The sequence below is a fragment of the Carassius gibelio genome, chromosome A23, assembly GCF_023724105.1.
Source record: "Carassius gibelio isolate Cgi1373 ecotype wild population from Czech Republic chromosome A23, carGib1.2-hapl.c, whole genome shotgun sequence".
Taxonomy (NCBI): Eukaryota; Metazoa; Chordata; class Actinopteri; order Cypriniformes; family Cyprinidae; genus Carassius; species Carassius gibelio.
Window position 1 is genome coordinate 13781656 of NC_068393.1, and position 20186 is coordinate 13801841.

Consider the following 20186-nt stretch of genomic DNA (forward strand, 5'->3'; position numbering starts at 1 on the left):
AAAAACCTCCAAATTTGATAAGAACTGACAACATATTTGTTTTGTTTGACAAATGTGCCACTACAGGGTTTTAGCAGCCATAGAAAAATGTATATTATGATATTTCCTATCGAACACAACTTTAAACATTCCTTTGACTTTCTGCACCCGGCCAGCAAATGTTAGTCTTGTAGATTATTTAGCGTTATATTTTGACTGTACATCTTTATATTATTATAATAAACTTACTTTTTAGTATGTTGTTGTATACCTTTATCTTTTTTCCTTTTCTCTCTGGAATGCTTGATTCTGACTGAATCTCTAATTCTGTAAGTCTGTAATGATTTTATATAAAGACCATTATATAAGGACAAAAACAGTATATTTGATCATTGTCCCAAAAAATGTTTAATTTGTGTATTTTTTTATTTTTTGTACTGTACTGACCTACTGACTGTACATTATATCTTATTTTAGATATGCAGAGGGGGAAATGTGACTGTATTTCTGCATTTTTTGGAAATCCCAAAGTCAGGAGTCATGACATCGAAAGCGAAATATTTAAATGTGTATGTTTTATGTATCAATATGAAACAGTAAAGAAAAATTGTTTGGAATATGGGCCAAATATCAGTGGTTGCTGCCCTTGCTGATGAGGAACAAAATCATTAATGCCCTAAGCTTTGCTTCTCCCAAAAAAAAAAAGAAAGAAAGAAAAAAAAGAGATTTATGTCAAGCAGCTGTGTAGCTGTCAGCTGCTGAGCTGTAGAGCTGAGTGAGAGGGAGAGGAGGACAGAGAACACCTGGGTATGGAGCTCAGAGGCAGGCAAGAATCACTTTCATCTGCCCAGGCAGCAGTGGAGGGAGAGAGAGAGTTGTCTGCACTCACGTTATACACTCTCAAACAGTCACTACAGGCTGTCAGCAGCTCTCACACATTCTCATTCAGCCCATAAACGCCTTTACTCTGAGAAAAAAACCTCTGACAGGAAAGTGAGATCTGTGCATTTTGAGAAAACTATTTGATTACATTAGTTAGTTCTGGCTCTCAAATTTTATTGGTCAAGAGATGTAACATGGATGCTGATCACTGAGAGTTTTTGCTGTTTGTATCACTCCGTTTGTCTGTGTTAGTGCCTTCTGATGAACAGTCTGTGTATTAGTGGTGGGCATTTTTGGTGATCTTTATGAGCGAGTCATTGAATCATTCATTCAGTCGTTTTGTTCAAACACATCGATTCATTCAGGAACTAAACAACTGACTGTTGTTATGAGTCCTTGAATTATCCATTGAACTGATTCTTTGAAACAAATTGATTTATTTAGAATTTAAACAAAACTGTTTTGCTTTTAGATTTTTCAGTGACTCTTTCGGAAAGTTTCATCGTTACACCAGTAGGTGGCGACTGTTGTTAGGAGTTAGGCATTTATTCATTTATTTAATTCATTTAACCGATTTGATCAAACACACTAATTCATTCAGGATCTAAACAATTGCCTGCTGTTATGAGTGAGTCATTGAATAAATCGCTCAACTGATTAATTCAAATACACTGATGTATTCCAAACCGGAATATGTAAAAAGGATCCAAAGCTGGACATGTTATACTAAAAATGTAAGTTACTCAATATTCATTTCTTGTTTATTAAACTGTTGTTTGAAATCTATATCACACTCATAATCATGCTGTTGCCAAAGCACTCTTGATGGTATTATATTTCTTATGAAACATAGAATAGAAAGTGTTTTCAAACAAAATCTATTCAATTAAAAGTAACTGAAAATCTTACCTCTCAAGGATAACAAGGTTATAAGGCTTTAGTGGTGAAGAGCTACTGAACTCAATGACTGAGAATTATCAGGTAGTTATTCTGACGCAGCACTCAATTTGATTGATCACTTTCACCGGTTTTGACTCTTGAACCAGGGCATCACAAGCATTTCTCTAAGGGCAAAACTTGTCATTCTCAGGACAGACAGGAGAGAAGAGCGGTGAACATATCTAAATGTCGGATAAGTATCAGAAACTGTCAGAAAATAAAGAGAGAGCCCTGACATACGGTATGTATTGAGTTTTCTGTTAATGGTTGAGTCACACGGGAGCATCATCAGGCATGACAGAAGAATGTCATGGTGAACGCTGAGGTGAACGCGTTCATTTGCTAGGTCTGCATCTCATCTTCACAAAAGCTTGGACAGCGCTGTATGAAAACATCTTGGCTCATCTGTTACTGTTTCTCACCGCTTTCATCGCTGGAGATGGATTTCACCATTAGATTCCACATAGCACATATTGTTGAGTCCTGTATAGCTCATTAGAGATCAAGGGGGTCACTGCATGTGCTCAAAAACAGATCTCTTCCTTCAAAAGAACTATCACCAGCGTGTGATATATGGCCTAAACTGGACTGCTGTCTGTTAAAAGTGAAAGCAATTGTCTACTGGTTCTGGTATTTGGTCTACTGAAGAATATGGAAAAAATATATTGTCAGCTGGACTTAATAAATTTAATCAATCAAAATTTCTCTAAAGCATTCAATTTCTTTAGAAAGAGTATGAGACTCATATTTTGAAGCACACTCTCAATTGACTTGAGTGTTTCCAGATCTCCAGAGAAAAACAATACTGGAAGTTGCAATGAAATGGAAGCATCGACAGATCTTTTCTTCTGTATTGTGACATATATCTGTGTGTAGCAAATTATCAAAAAAGTAAAACATGTAGGCCGGTAACTTGGTACTATGCCTGTTGTTAATTGTATTTTATTTGAGAAAGCTGTAATTTTCACTGGAATTTGAGTTATGACAGTTTGATCAAAAATTTGAAGTTCAAAAAAGAGAGAGAGAGAGAGAGAGAGAGAGAAGGTAAAAATACATGCATGAATTGTTCATAATAACATCTATAACATACATTAATGGAATAGTTCACCTAAAAAAATGAAGCTCTTTTATCATTTACTCACCCTCAAGTTGTTCCAAAGCTGCATGAATTTCTTTCTTCTGTTGAACACAAAAGAAGATATTTTGAAGAATATCTTCTTTTGTGGTCTGCAGAAGTCAGTCATACAGGTTTGGATTACCTTGAGGGTGAGTAAATGATAGAAGACAGACAGGAAAGTAAATGGTTGAAATGGTGAACTATAGTAATGTTGATTTTACATTTTAACATTAAACACTTCTGTAAATATTCTCTAAATACTTCCAAAAAAGCAATTCAATCTGCAATTGCCCACATTTATATGTACATTAAAGAGAAAAAAAATCATTTATATTAATGAACAAGGCAGCACTAATAAACATATACCTATATATATATATTTTTTTTTTCCTAATTGCATTAAAGGCATTTTTTATGAACTTTATGAACTTGAGTGCACTCAAGTATCCAATCACTTAATCCAATATCTGTTTCTTCCACAGAAAATATCAGGCCTTGAGAGAGAATAATAAAGGAAAAACCTTGCATGAGTGCAAATTTCATTCTATCTCTTTCTCTTTTGACTACAGAAGCTTCTTGCACTTCTCAACAAGCCCCTCATTTCCTGGTACTTTAAGGGGGACCGGAGCTGTGTCCCTCCTGTTTGATTAATTATTAGAGTGACCTGAGGGTGAGGGTGAACTACTCCAGCCCATTGTGAGGCCCATGACACAGGAAAGGCAAGTGTAAAACATGAGGGTCTTACCCCAGCTACCGTACAGAAGTGACCTGCCCACTGGCGCTTTGAGAGCAACAACGGTAACACTTTACAATAAGGTTCCATTAGTTAATGTTAGTTAACGTATTAACTAAGATGAACAATGAGCAACACATTGATTACAATATTTATTCATCTTTATTATTTACGTTAGTTCATGCTAATTCACAGTGCTTTAATTAATGATAGTGAATGTTAAAGTTAAAATTATAGCTATGATTAATAAATGCTAGAAGTATTGTTCATGCTTAGTTTGTTAACTAAAGTAGATAACTAATTAACTTTATTGTAAAGTTTTTTTCAACAAGGTTTGCTTGATTCATCTGTGAAAACCTAGAAGTAGGCCACCTTAGTACTTACACAACTCACAACGTGAAATGATGAAATAAACGATTGCTTCCTCCACTCTACAGCACAGTTGCACAATAAACCATAGCATATCATTCTATAAAACACATATCACATATAAAGCTACCACACAACAGTTAACTATTAAAAGTGCCCAGATGTTCAGTGTCAAATTTATAAGATGACACTGGCGAGATTACACGTTGTTTACAGAGCACTGGGTAATAAAAAGATTGCAGATGGTCTTGTTATTTGAGAGCCGATGGGTTGATGAACTGTATCAGCACTAGCTGTCAGTCAGTCAGTCTACTAGTGTAACACTCCCCTGACCGGGAACGCATTGTCTCTATGTAGTCTTACGAGAGGTCTAAAAGCTTCTTGTTTACATGTGTGCTAAGCAAATTCATTGTGCATCCTTAAAACATTGCAAATGATGTGACACATATCCACATAAATCACTCACCTTCAGATTTAGCAGAAATACTACAGTCAAAAAAGTGTCTTATTGATAATATTGAGTAATCAGCTTGACACATAAAAGGGATAATTCACCCAAATATGTGCTCGCACTCAAGACATTCTGAAGAATGTTTCAACATCAAAGTCTGTGGGGTCCAAAACAACACTGGACCCCACTGACTTGAATTGTATGGACAAATCAACATGATTATGAAAGAAACTCATACAGGAGGGTGGGTAGATAATGACAGAATGTTATTTTTGGGTGAAGTATGATTTGAAAGGAGGGTCTCGAGTTCCTCAAGCCCACCTAGATAATATCTATCAGCCTGTGCCGCTTTCTCTGATGTTGTGAACCGTAATGAAAGCAGTGCAGACATGTGGTGGAATTCTCCAAAGTAAACAGCTTTCATTGTGCCGAGACGGACATGCACAGGCATACGCTCATTGATGCACTCTATTTAACATGCAGACCACACATACTGTTGATATAAGACACTAAGCTTAAAGAGACATATATAAATATATATAGGGCTTCCTGAACAAGTGGCATTTACAGTCACATATGAAGCCAGAAACAACAGCACATCTTAATAAAGCTTTACGTACCCTCAACACAGGCCTCGTCTCAACTTCAGTCGCTTGTTCCCTTCCTGATATCCTACACCATGTCTGAGGTCTGCTCTGTCCGACAGGCACAGACTACACCAAGCACAGAGGAGGAGAAAAAAATACAGCATGAATTAGCATTCCTAAAGCAATCATGTGACTTCAAAAGACCAATAGGCTGCACTGGATTCAGTATGATCCACCTCTAGCTCCTCCCTTCTCACTTCTCATTCCGCTCTCTTATAGAAACCCTTTGACAGGATTGTGATACATGTGGTCTGTTGATGCACCTATTTTTGCTATCAAACCCTGAAAATCAGATGCTCACTATGCATAATGCTACAAACGTACAATATATAGAATAGTATAGAATAATAGTATATTTAAAAGACCACATTTTGGGTTGTAAATACTGTAATATGTGAACGAAATGATGTCACAAAGAGGGTTTAAATGCAAAACGTGTGAATAAACTTTCTTTTTGCTATGGAAATTCTAATATTGAGAATCAGACCCTCAGTTTGCATATTGAAAGTAAATATATGCAATCTAGAGAAGAGTACATTGTAATAACATCAAACATTTATTGTGTTCTTTGTGAATGAAAATGCAAAAACTGATTCACAAAGAGGGTGGAAATGCAAATAGTGTGAAGCAGAAATGCATGTCTCTAGTCAGAGATGCTGTGAGAAAGCGGTTCAGCCTCTGTGGGGAGAAGAGGGAGGAATTGTAGTCTAACAACAGCGTGTTAATGTCCTGTCTGCAGGTGTGCACTTTTTTCTTCCATCTTATCAAGTCTCTGTGTCTCATTAGAGCCGATGGGGGGTGGAAGCCTACAACACACCTCTGTTGCTTGACCATGACTTTTACGAGCCCACCTCCACAAAGAGCATTAAACAGCAATCGTGGTTGGATGCTGAACACCCCAAGTACGTGATTGCACTGGTCTCGCTCAAGGGGGATTCAAACAGTAGGTTTTTTCGGTTGTGGCGTGAGGCAATAAAGTGAGTGGATGTGGAACAGGATGCTGCGATACTAAAAGCCATTTAGTGATGGGAGGTGTAATAGTGTGGGACACACAGGTGCATAAGCAGCATTGGCATAATTAAACAGGTCAGAGGACAGCCAGGAGAATGAAGGGGGTGATTGTGCTATTTTCTGCTCTGATAATAAGTTCCTTATGCTTCTGTTATGTCTGTATGTGTGTGTGTGTGTGTGTGTGTGTGTGTGTGTGTGTGTGTGTGTGAGTGTGTGTGTGTGTGTGTGAGAGAGAGAGAGAGAGAGAGAGCGAGAGAGGATCGTTATCCCGTAATGAGCCTGCAGTGTTTTATGTTTTAGAAGAGGTGAGAGCAATTTAAACCAGGGAAATATATCAGTGTTTTTAACTTGGATAACATAAATTACCTGTTTTATTTGTCATTGTAGCAAAATAAACAACTGGGATATTGAAAAATATTTGCTCACCTTAATTTTATTTCTAGGTTTACCCTGTCATATATAAATATTACATTTTTCCACCCAGTATTTGAATTTGAATAACATTTTTAATTCAAATGTATTTGCATAGTAATTTGAACAACATATGGTTTCAAAGCAGCTATAATATAAGAGAAACCAGAAAATAGAGTTGTTCAGTGTGCAAACTACAGGTGACAGCTGCAATAAAACGTAAATGAAACGTACTGTATATGTATACTTAATTTTTGCTAAAATTTTAGAATTGCATTCTCTTGCCCTAGAGCCCAGTTTGAAAACCTTAGATTTAGTCCACTTGCAGTTAAAGGGAGTGTACAGTATACAGTAAACTACACTCTAAGACTTAGGGCCCTATTTTAACGATCTGAAACGCAAGTGTCAAAGCGCGAAGCGCAAGTAAGTTTGTGGGTGGGTCTCGGCGCTGTTGCTATTTTCCCGGCGGGATAAATGGCTCTTGCGCCCGGCGCAAATCTAAAGTGGGTTGGTCTGAAGTAGCTTCATTATTCATAGGTGTGTTTTGGGCGTAACGTGAAATAAACCAATCAGAGCGTCATCCAACATTCCCTTTAAAAGCAGGTGCGCAAGTTCCATTATGGATTGCTATTATTATGGCGTATTTACCAGGCGCACGCCAGGAGCGGTTCACAGCAGAGGAGACTGATGTTCTTGTAAGAGCAGTGAAAGACAGAGAAGTTGTGTTGTATGGGGATGGGAGAAACCCACCCAAAATACACCACAATGATTTCTGTCATCTCATGTGTTAATATTTTTTTGTGTAACAATTTATGATTTGCAAAAATAACTGTTGCATCTGTGTAGATTACATGAGCAAAGTGTATGCGCGTTGTGCACGCTATACATTATGGTCAAGCATGCGCCCTTAAAATAGCATAATGAACAACGCGCAACGCGCCACTGACTTTAGACTAGGTTTTTTCTGGTCAGTGGCGCAATTGTTTAATGGAACAGCAAAATAGCACCAGGGATTGTTTGCGCCGGAACACGCCTCCTTTTTTGCGCTGAACCGCCCAGGGAGCGCAAGTTCATTCACTAGTTTAGCGACGTGCGTCTGTGGAGGCAAAAAGCGCGCTTTGCGCGGGTGCAAAATAGGAATGACACATGCGTCGGTGTACAAAGTCAATTGCGCTGGGTGCAAGATAGGGCCCTTATTGTTATGATTCTTGGTATGAGGTCTGGCCTTTGTACTTGATCTGAATTAGCAACTAGCTAATAACTAGTGCGGCCATGTGAGCATCCACTTCGGTAGGAAAACATCTGCCAACAACATAAGACAAATGGAAATCCAAGATATTTTGGAGTGTATTGAAGGGGAATACAGGAAGCTGATCCAGATATTTTAGCTCCTAACTTACATGTAAATCAGACAAGAGTTCAATACATTGACTGAGGTTTTCTGAGACATTTTACTCAGGCAAATAAGTCTGCATGACCAAACCATCCAGGCAGACGTTTATCAGGTGTGGTCACAGTTGTGTATTGTGTCGGTTTTATTCATATTTTAGGCAATAGTTTTATTTTTTGAACTTTTGTTTTGATCATGAGATGATTATAGTGAAACTCTTTGGAAACTAAGGGACAGCTATGTTTTAAATGTGAAAATCAAGTTTACAAAAAGCAAATTCAGTTGTTGAAGTTGTAAAAATAAAAAATAAAAATAAAATATAAATATATAATTTGTTTAGATACAATGATCAATCATCTCTAAGTCCATCTAAGATTTTTCTTTTAAATTAGCATTTTTATCAAGCTTCTGTGTTTAGGTTCAATAATTTAAATTTAATGGCAAAGAAAAGGTTATTAGTCTGTTATACAATGCCTTATTTTCAAAAATGTCCAATGTTATTTTCATAGGAGCCTGATAAAAATGCTCCTTTAAAAGAAAAAAAAAATCATACAGACAGGTTTTTGCTGTTTTGCGTTTTATTGTGGGAGACAAAACATATAAATGTTTTTCAAAGGCCTAAAGTATCAAATTTTGATATGCATATCTCATGGTTTTTCAGAAAATGTATGTATGGATAATTAAGAAAACCTATCTATCTATCTATCTATCTATCTATCTATCTATCTATCGCTCTATCTATCTATAGATGGCACAGATACTCAGAAGACTCAGAAATTTAGTTGTGCTGATTACCAATAGCATAAGCTCACTCAAATTAAAGTGGTACCGTTTTGTATCATTTTATTCTAATAGATGTCACTGATGCTATAGGCTATATTAAAGAGCGTAAGCCAATGCAGTAGCCTGAATCCACTTTATACGGCTGATATGAAGCAACATGAAAGGCGCTGACATCACTGCTGTCACCACACAGGCACATTCCTTCTCAAAATTACAGACAAAGGCACTGATAGATGATTGGTAATTTTCACCGGAATTCACCCAACCAGCCAAGACAGTGAAGTTTCACAATGTTGAAAGATTCCTTCAAGATAACAGTGAAGGAAGCATTAACTTGAGATGCGGTTGAGTCACACATCTGTGTATCCGATTAATGAGAACATCCCATTTCAGTTCCCAGAAAAGGAAAGACTGACACTAGATTAGCAGGATCCATCACACTTATGACAAAGCTGTTGTTGAGGTGAAAAAGAGCTCACCCCCATTCAGCGCTGTTCCTTATCAGCAGTAGCCTAAATGCCCCAGCATCACTGTAATTGCCCCCATATACACAAGACATCCACCCCTTTCCCATCCATCTCCCTTGTGTTGAGCTGTAAATCACTCACCTCCTCTGAATGGGGGCAGACTGCTGCCTGTCCATCCACACACAGGCAATGAACAACCTACTGCCATTTCTCATCCCTAGAGACAGACATTCACATTTGTAATAGTAGGACTTATATTTTATTTATTTATTTTATCAACTAATATCGTTCATGGTTTAATATGGTGCAGTGTCTTTTACAATTTATCTGTGGTTAGTGCTGTCAGTTTGGCATGCACTGGCGAAAAAAGAAAATACCTTTTCATCTCCTGCAGTGAACACCACAAAGGTTCAGAGTTCATGATTAATGTTTACATGACATCACACACAATTACCGCCACCATGATCCATTATTCAAGGCTTTCCCTCTGAAATATTAATGATAAGTACAGAAATGTCCCTGAGGTATTTGCTCTACTTCTTTAGAATCATTTTTTTGAATAATGCAAATATACACTGTATATAAAGTAATAAGTGAGTAGAATTCACATTTTGAAAGCCGTCCAACAGACACAGTATATACTGTAAATACAGAAAATAGACCTTCAACCTTAGTATTTTACTGCTGCCATCCTCTGGCGAGTTGGTGAAAGTTCACGTCAATGTACAGGATGTTAGACGCATGTCTGCTCATATTACTGTATTTAGCCTTTATGGATATTTAGATGTGTATTTAGAATGAAGGAATATTTCACAAATGACTCTTTACATACCCCTTTTAAAAATAAAAGTTTATTTCAGAGTAGGGATGGCCTGCCATTATATTTGGTTTATATTTAGTTTCTTTACACTCAGTCAGGTTTTCACTCAGAAGTTTAATTTTATTTATGTGACAGACCCCCAAAGTATTCTGCCAATAGAATATAATAATCTTTTGATTTTAGAAAATAAATTGCAGCATTAATGTCATTAAGTATAATTCTAGGTTATTTTATTTCATTATAATTTTATATAACAATTATATATATTTTTTAATCATCTATTTATTTTAGTGAAAAGTATTTGTGTTTGTTAGTTTTCTTTATTTTTTAATTTGCCATTAAAAAGTTAAGTGTCTGAGCTTTTTTTTTAAAACAAAAACAAATGAACACTATTATTCATCAAGGATGCATTTAATCGATCAAAAGTGAAAGTAAAGACATTTATAATGTTAAAACTTTCCTATAATATTTCTATACAAATAAATGTTGTTCTTTTGAACTTTCTGTTATTTAAAGAATTCTGAAAAATATATCACAGTTGCCCCAAAATATTAAGCAGCACAATCATTTCCAAAGTTTATAATAAAAAATACTTATTTATTAATGTATGAAATCATCATATTGAATGATTTCTGAAGGATCATGTGACATTCAAGTATTTGAGTACTTCACTAATGGTAGTAGTAGTAGTGCTGAAAATTCTGCTATGCCAATACAGTAATAAATTACATTTTAAAGTAAATTAAAATTCATTATTATTCGTATTATTATTATAGTCATGTCCAAACTGTTGAATGGTACCGTATTTTGACATATGCATTACATTATGTAGTGTTTTTGTCATGAATCTGGTCTAGGAACTTCCGTTCATTTGTCAATAGGTCACCCGCTCACCACATGGACTCTTGCACCACACCCACTGTTGTACTTCCACCCGGACTACAGTTCCCATCATCCATTGCACTGATTACACGCACACAGCCAAATGCACTGATTACACACAGCAGCTGAAAGCAATCACACATTCACTATATAAGGCCGAACATACACTGTGCATTTAGCTAATTTGATTCCAATTGTGTCCCATCAGTCTCTGTCTTTAAAAAGTGTTCTTGGTTCGATGTCCACTGTCCACCATGTGCATTTGATTAAATATTCTACTACCACATTCTCCTGTATCTTTTCATTCCTTCTTCGAGCAAAGTGTGACATCTACATTTTTTTCTTCCAGTGTAGTGTACTTAATGTCTTTGTTGTCATGGTAAACGGTGATCAGGGGTGTAACTAAGTTAGCAACTTTGTTGGATGCAATGCAATTTCCCATTGCCAACCAACATTGCTAACAGGTTAGTTACCATGGTTTTGGGAAACGCACCCCAGAACACAAGGTTCAGAAACTTCCAGTAGCTTGATTGAATTAGACAGTACTGTATGTGTATAGGAATAATGTGTAATGTAAGTCTGAACAATGAGTAAGCCTTTCCGTTTGATTTGTTCAAATGGTGGTCAAAAGCTGATGCCATGGATATGTTAGTTGCTGAATGAGGCATCAGGTGAGAAGCATGTAATGGGGGTGTTTTTATGTATGTGTTGAATGAGATGTGGGTTGTGGTTTGTGTTTTCCTTTGTGCTGGAGAAGCAGACAGCTGCTTCTCATTCTGCGTTCTGGTCTCTCTTTTTCTCTCTCATCAGCATGACCACCACAGACAAGACCAAACTTAACCAAACCACCAGCCTGATTAGGCCAAGGGATGACAGCAAACAGGTAAGTCTCATTTTCAGCATCTCGGTATTTTGATGAAAAGCTAATTTAATTATGAACATTTTGATTCCGAACTGTTTGCATAAAACATGAATAATAATTATGTGCTAATGGTTTATATAAACATTTATTTATTTAGATATATTTTCGTTGTATACTGGATTATACAGAGGCCTCAAAAAGTAAGACAGATAAAAATGAACAAAGTTAATTTTCAATTCCAGATACTGTACACAACAAAATCCCTAGTGTTAGTTAATGAGATAATTAAGTGATTAATTAAGTGATGATTGAACATTATTGAAGATGCCTGATGTTAACAAGCAGAATCACCAAAGGAGAAAAAAAAAATCTAATTCAACATTTAAGATTTTTTTTGGTTATTGTAATTGTGTTATAACAGCCAGACAACCCTGAGGAAAAGTGATAATGTGGTGTTGATTATGCTTTGAAATAATCATCATGTAGAGACTGGAATTACTGAGTTTTTTTTAATTATTATTATTAATTATGCCAACACCGTGAACAATATCAGATCTGGCATTTTTAAAACCTACTTAGATCAAAAACTAAAAAAAAAATCTTTATAACTTAGACACAGATATCAAGTATCAGCGTGAGAATCACAACAACGGTGACCATCAAAAATGGTCCAAAATGATATATAAAAGCATAAACAGATTATTCCCACAGATGCTTTTGAACATTTGTAATGTGTTTAACTCTGCAGAGAAGCTGATTTGGGCAGGGTTTCCCCTTCCATTTGTGTTGAGTGTGCTGAAGTGGTCAGGATGGAAGTGGTGCTTGAGGTCAGATTATTAGATGGGACTGCATGTGCCTCGTAGCTCTCAAATGATACTCCCAGCCCAGCCAGTTATCATAATATTTCCATGCAGTTCTCAATTCTGTGGTCTTTGGTTGAAACATGATCAAGTGCTTGGCATCACACATCGATTAATGTTCACATTTCTATTCCAGATGATATCAAATCACACGATCTAAACCCTTTCATACATATTCTTTTATGTGCAAGAGTAGTGACACTGCAGTTAATGGAACTAATTTGACTTGCTTCAGTCACACAGTTCTAGCTAATAAGATCTAATTTCCCTATTTTACAAATATCCACATCAAAGTACTAAAACAAATTTTAAGAAAGACAGTCAACATGAATCTCACTTATGTAACATAAAATGACAATAAACTAACATATAATAAATTAATAACCAAAATACAATAATTTATAAATATAAAGTTTATCATATAAATACCATGTTTATTTATAGGAGTTTTATACTGCAAGCCTTTACGGGGACAGTGAAAAAAATATAATATTTAGAAAATAATATATTATTTTAAAATAAAATGTACAATTATATTACAAATATGCATTTCTTTTCCAAATTACACGCTTCAATATGAAACACATAAGAACTACTATTAGTGTAAGCACTGCGATAAGTCCTGCAATAAAACCAATGTGCAAAGAAGTTTTATCAGTCATACCTGAGGAAGCATCTGTTGGGAAAGCAAGAAACAGCAAGTCATACTGATGTCAATCATGTCATAAGCAAGCTGCATGCTTATTATATATATATATATATATATATATATATATATATATATATATATATATATATATATATATAGGAATTTTTGTGATCTATTCTTACCCCATGTAAGGACCATTGGTTCTTGAAGACTGCTGTGCTTTATTTGACAGGAGTAGTTGTGTGTAGGATCAGATAACAGAATAATCACCTGAATTTGGTATGTTTGGTCATGATTTGGCAGGGAGCCTGTTGATATCCCATCTAAGACTGGCTGTCCATTAACCATCCACTCTACAGTGATATCTTTAGGGTAAAATCCCGTCACCACACAGTTTAGAGCTCCAGCGCGCTTTTGACTGATCACAGCTTCAGGGCGAACTGTAAGCGCAGGTGAAACAAGCAATAAAAAAGATTACAAAAATATATTAAGCTGAATACAATGTTTTTTTTTTTATCAAGCCGAATATAACCTGGTTGGATGCATGAATAACTATAAACAACACTAGATACATTTAAAGATACACAAACACACTTGCCTTTCTGATCAAGTGTTGTTCTACTGTGTTCATAGAACTTCTTGAGTCGAGGAACACAATCACGATGAATGTATATGAGATTATTGTGATTCCAGAGCTCAAACCTGTCTAGAATGTTCTTAATGTCCAGATCCTGTGGCAAATATGAGTACCATTGAGGGCTGTCCATATCCATCGAGAGACTATACTCTCCATCGGCTGAAAAATGATACAGTCCACTTGACGTTCCATTATGGCTCAGCTGACAGCCATACATTAACTGCAAGAGAGGACCTAATAATACAAAATCATCGTTTAATTAGAACTGGAACCATTTTTAGGACTCTTCTTCATTCCTAAAATAATTTGAAGGAATAATTTGCTAATTTGCGGTTGCTGTAGTGTTGCGGAATATTGGGCTTTATTAAAAATGCAGACAACAGCTATTGTGATTCTGAGCATGGTGACTCTCCCATTACACAGTCCTAGATTAATGTAATATTTGCAGTTATTAAATCAGAAGCTGATAAATTAGATGACACTGGGTTTCCAGCTTTATAACTGTGAGCCTAAACAGTTATTTTATTTCTGCAATCAAACCCAACTAAAAGTTTAAAATTTACCATTGAATATTTGGAAGGTTATACAAGTTAAAGCTCTTTTTCCTTTCTTATAATAGATAAACAAGTGACTTTGACTTTTTTTGTATAATCATAGTTGTGAGAAACTTTCTTCAACATAAATTTCTGTCCACATTTTCCTCACATAATCATTTTGTCATTTTATTAATATTAAAAAGTATTTCAAGAAATTAAATGAGTAAAATTGCTTATTAAATCCCAAAAGCTGTCAGATCAGATTGGTGCGGTCTCAAAAGGCAACGACACCACCTATTTAGTCTATCAAGTATTCATGTATTTATTTAACACTGGTTGAAAGTTTTAGACAAGTTGTAGTACTAGAAAGAGACTCCCAGACCTACCATTCAACCCCAAGGTTAAATTTGCATATCTTGAAAACAGGTTGAAATATCCCGTTTTAAAGTTTGTGCAATCCCTGAGATCTCTCCAGACAGTGGACAGAGATTCCAGTTGGCCGAAGGGATGTGAAAATGCATCAGAGGTGCTGTCATAAGTAAACACTCTGTAATCATCAAGCATGCCATATGAGGAGTATTTAGGTAGATATTGATGACTGGGAGCAAATGTCACATATATGATCAAACTGTGATGTCCTGTGGGGAAAAAACAGACAAGAAAAATATTATACATTGCTCATGTGAGAAGTATTTTATAAATACTTTGCAGTGCTTATGAACTTTTGTGAAGCTTTGAATAGTGCTGATTATCTCTCACTGATTGCTTAATCAGAAATGTAACATGGACACTTGCAATTAGTGAAAAGGAAAGGACATATGGCAACCCACCGGAGTATTCAGCATGCAAAGCCACCAGGGAGGACAGCAACAAGAACTGTAATAATATTCAGGAAAATGTTTAAACAGAATGAATAGAATGTAAATATATTCATTCTACTCAGACACCTACAGTAGATCTATCACCAGCACCTTAGTTCTTATTAACAATTAGCCACTAGAAAATTATATTGAAAATTAATATAGTACTGTTGAAGTGTTCATCTTGTTGGCAGGCTGATTGTTCGTACATTATAATCATTTATTTTTTCTTCTAAGATGAAGCTAATAATATACAGCCTAACATTAAAACAGGCTAAATTTAAGCTCAAATCAATGTCATTATGTCCATGTATTTATTTAATTGGTAAGTAGCCAAAGAGAAACAAACCATCAAGATTAAACATTTAAGAATAAACTTCAAAAGATCTAAATCTATAATAACGGAAAGGTGACAAATTTTTTTTTTGGAAAAAAATTGATAATATAAAATAAGATCTAAAAGTTAGACCCCATCATTATTTACGGCAGGTAGGTTTGCACAGATGCTGTCAGTGTCATTTGATCTGTTGTTCAGATATGGGAATAAGCTAGCAAGTTCCACACAGCACAGTAGCTTATAAATCTGATGACATTTTGTCATTCTATAGTCTGCTATATGCCTTCTTATATATGCTAATACAAAACAATACATTTTATCCGGTGTTTTAGTGGATTTGCAAAAAGGCTACATGATATTACATTATTTAGGTAAGTTAAGTTGCCAAACCTGTTTTGCTTGTGTTGACATCATGTCAGAACATCCAGTGATACTGCAATACAGATACTTTTGTTTTCGACGCCCCAGTTTACGATTTTATTTGGTAAATAACGTGAGAGACTGTAGACTGTATAATCAGCATATACACTATAACAAGTCTATCCTGAGATGTTGCATTGGTACAAAGTGTTATTAGCAAGCAACCAGTGTCAACTTTTGCTAAAATCGTATTGGTCAAACGCTCTGGTTTTCATGACATCATGGCTTTACTGTCAACAACAATACTCAAGATACTTTGATAATTGACGATTTATGTTCCTTTTGTAAAAATGAAAGAGATTTGTTCTTTGAATGTTAAATTGTCCAAAACTTTTGAATGGAATTGGTAACATTTCTTTTTATTTAGGATAGGGTAACTACATTTTTACATTAAGGATATTATTGTGTACTATGAAAACAAAACGAGCAAAGGGTCTTGAATACATTGTTAATTTATTTATACTGCTGTCATAAGCAAACATTTTTTTTATTCATCCCCTTTGTTTATGTTGTTTATTGTTGAATTTAATCGTTTTATGTCTTCTTTGAAATTGTAAACAAACAAAACAATTTATTAAGTATTATGATAGTATTTTCAGATCCCCATTACCACTTAGACTATTATTTCTATGCTTTGTTCAGTATTTGTTTCTCCCTTCAATTAAATAAAACAAAGACTACTGTGTTGAATTCATATTTTTCCATTAGTGTTTTTTTATTTACATTTACATTTAGTCATTTAGCAGATGCTTTTATCCAAAGCGACTTACAGATGAGGACAACGGTATCAAAAGCAACAAAAGAGCAATGATATGTGCTATGACAAGCAGTTAGCTTAATGCAGTACACTAAGCAAGGTTTTTTAAATCATATAATAAATAAAAAGAAAATGAAAAAAAGATTGATTAGGAAAAGAATACAGCAAGAAAGTGTTAGAGGCCTTTTTTATTTTATTTTTTATTGTATAATAAATTAAAAGAAAACAAAGAGATAGAATACAAAAAGATTAGAGAAGCTATTTAATAATTAATTTAGCTGCATCAAGTGACAGTTCCATGGGCTCATATTAAAAGGTCAATTTAAGTAATAAGAAAATAAAATAATAAAAGGTTTGACATTTAAGCTCTCAAATATTTGAAAAACAGCTTTGCCAAAAATCATTTTATGTAACATTTTGATTATATGTATGTACAGGAGTCTGTGCCACATGCAATCTTGTCTTTAATGTTTAACTGGAATCTGCAAATAAAATAATAATAATAATAATAATGCTTCTCACCGTACTTTCAAACAAAACCTACAAAACCGATATTATCTTGTTTGGTGTTACTGACTATACGTATTTCATGTGGCTTTGGTTACACAAGAAATGATGACAAATTCGGCTGTATAAATAAGGCAAAATTACTTTGCATCATTGCGCAAAAAAGGAAGTTCTGTTCTAGGACATTTCAAAGTAATCATGTGATTAACCTACTGCTCAAGTGAAAATAGAGAAATCCGCTCTGATGACACAATACTTGATTACTATTAATAATCTCTGTTACAACTATTTAAGGTATTTAGTACCGGAGAATTGTGTGAGAATTGTTTCTTCATTTAAAAGCAGCGTTTTATTTTACCATGAAAAAAAGAAAAAACCTAGACTTTGATTCTGTAGACTACTAACTACCCACTCCAACAAATTCTTAGCAGTACACATTCCAGTTCACCAGAGGGCAGAATTACACAGTGCTAAGTAAGTACAGTCACCTAACATTACCTACTTAGTCTACTGTCTTTTATGTGACTGAGTTAGTCAAAGGAAGACTTAAGTATATTATGATGTGAGTTTAATTTAGCCTTTGTGCTTACCAAGAGGAAGTTATTCACCAGGATCGTGGGGAGTCCTGACATCTCTGAGTCCAGTTTTTGTTGTCGTTTTGTTCTCTATTCACTCTATACAAATATTATTCTTTGTGAATAAGAGGCTGAAGCTCAGTGGATAGACTGGAGAGACACTCCATGTACCAATAAATGGGGAGACGTAATCTGTCCATTGCAGCATACTTCCTCTGTCAAACGTTCCCTCCCACCGAGGAAAAAGAAAAACGGTTGGTGGAACTTTTACTTAACATCTTTTAAATGCAATGAAAATGCACTTATTCATTTTATGCATAATTTGCTTTAAATGCTTTTATGTAATCCTAGCATATATGTATGGAAGCCTGTTTCCGCCACAGTTGAGAAAAGTATGATTCTGTAGGCTAAGTCATAGTACTGAGAAACTTTCTCATAATTATCACTTAGTATCTCATTATTAGACGTTATTAGATGTCAATGCTGCTGACGTGTTTTCTGGTGCGCCCAATAGCAAAGATAACATGTCAGCAGCCAGGTACGTCAGCAGCGTCGTGAACGCGCTCACAACAGACCCGGAAGAGAAGACAATGCTGAATAAAGTTGTAACTTTTGTTACTTTTGGACCAAAATGTATTTTTAATGCTACAACAAATTCTAACTGACCCTCTGATGTCACATGGACTACTTTGAAGATGTCTTTATTACCTTTCTGGACATGGACAGTATATATACATTTTCAGTAGAGGGACTGAAAGCTCTCGGACTAAACCTAAATCTTAAACTGTGTTCTGAAGATGAACGGAGGTCTTACGGGTTGGGAACGACACGAGGGTGAGTTATTAATGACATAATTTTCATTTTTGGGTGAACTAACCCTTTAAGGAATGCTGAAGAAAGCCTGTTCTCTGCATTTCCAAGAGACAAGGCTATTCTTCAACAGCCTAATGTTGTATTTGTACTGGTTAAAAAGCCAGTGCAGCCCTAAATGAATGGCCAGAATGATCCTGCTCATATTCAAACCACTCTCTCTCTCTCTCTCTCTCTCTCTCTCCCCCCAGAACAATTTTTATTAGAATATAATTTTATATAATTACCTTATTAAATCTTTCTGTTGTTTTTGTCAAATATTTGGAGGTGGGTGCTTCACACTGGTGGTGGTTGAGGAGATTCCCCCTTCTATGTTAAGTGCTTTGAGTGACCAGAACAGCGCTATATACTAAATGAAATGAATTATTAATAGGAATAGAAATTATTATAGAGAGCATTTAAAATTATTTATATAGGCTTTTTAATGCTGATCGTGGACTGTATGTGTCTTTACACAAAAAGTAGCTACATAATGTAAATAGCCTAGAAATGAAAACACAGGAACTCATTAGTGAATCAAGCTGCAATATCATGACAAAATCATTGTTTACTATTGCTCTGGATGTTGTAATAATGATTATCAATTTTGATTAATAGAATGTTTTTTTTTCAGGGGAGCAGCTTTGACATTTTGTTGTACAACATAAACTGCTCTCACTCACACCCCAAACATTCATATGTATTAACGAAAAATAAACAACTGTTTCAAATTTTGTGTTTTCTGCATGGGTTTGTCTCCCATACTGACCAGAATACAAGACAACCCCCACTTTTCTTAGATAGGCTACCCTTTGAAAAAAGGCTTAAAACCAAATCTAGTTTTTTTTCCTCTCTTTCTCCTCAAAACACATAATTTTTTTCTTAAATTATTTTCATATTGCATATTGCATCTCTTTCCTGTTGCATCTCTTTCCTGTTTTAATTTTTGTTTTGAAAGTATGGTAAATGCTGGTAACATTTACCAACAATAATCACATTTAAAAATATACACTTTTTGATATACACTGTAAAAAATAAGTGTAATTTTAACTGTAAAATTTTGTAAAAACGCTACGGAAAAAAACTGATAATAGGTTAACAGTAAGTTCCCGTACTATATACAGGGAAAAACTGTAAAAGATCTAACAAAGCATTTAATGTAAATTTACAGTAAAATTCTGTTAATTATACAGCTTTTAGAAGTAAAAAAAGAACAAATCAATGTATAATTTACAGTCTAAAACTGTAAACTGATATTCCCAGAATTCCCTGCGTGACACTCCACGTTTGAAAGTATTTTGTTTAAATAATCATGTTTTTAAATAGTTCTTGTTATCAGTTATGTACATTTGAGCTTTATGTTACATCTTCTGTTGCTTAATGAAAGTTTTTTGCATTATTTAAGTATCACGTGTGTTACCATGATGGTGTTTTGTGTTTCCATAAATGTGCACCT

The 20186-nt window shown here is 35.0% G+C and overlaps 2 protein-coding genes across 4 annotated transcripts in view; both read right to left on the bottom strand.

The window, feature by feature from the left end:
- Window positions 1-5229, bottom strand: part of LOC127944979 (polyhomeotic-like protein 2) — a 30327-nt gene extending 25098 nt beyond the window's left edge. For all 3 annotated transcript variants that reach the window (XM_052541433.1, XM_052541432.1, XM_052541429.1), the window contains exon 1: window positions 5091-5229. The gene's annotated coding sequence lies outside the window, so the exon portion shown is untranslated. The remainder of the gene's footprint in view (window positions 1-5090) is intronic.
- Window positions 5230-11574: 6345 nt separating this feature from the next.
- Window positions 11575-18701, bottom strand: LOC127945118 (zinc-alpha-2-glycoprotein). The gene is made up of 6 exons (XM_052541698.1): window positions 17897-18701; window positions 15256-15301; window positions 14812-15063; window positions 13851-14123; window positions 13435-13692; window positions 11575-13279 (listed from the first exon to the last, which is right to left on the bottom strand). The coding sequence occupies exons 1-6, from the start codon at window positions 17936-17938 to the stop codon at window positions 13140-13142; spliced, it is 1011 nt and encodes a 336-aa protein (XP_052397658.1). The 5' UTR covers window positions 17939-18701; the 3' UTR covers window positions 11575-13139.
- Between the last annotated feature and the right edge of the window lie 1485 nt (window positions 18702-20186).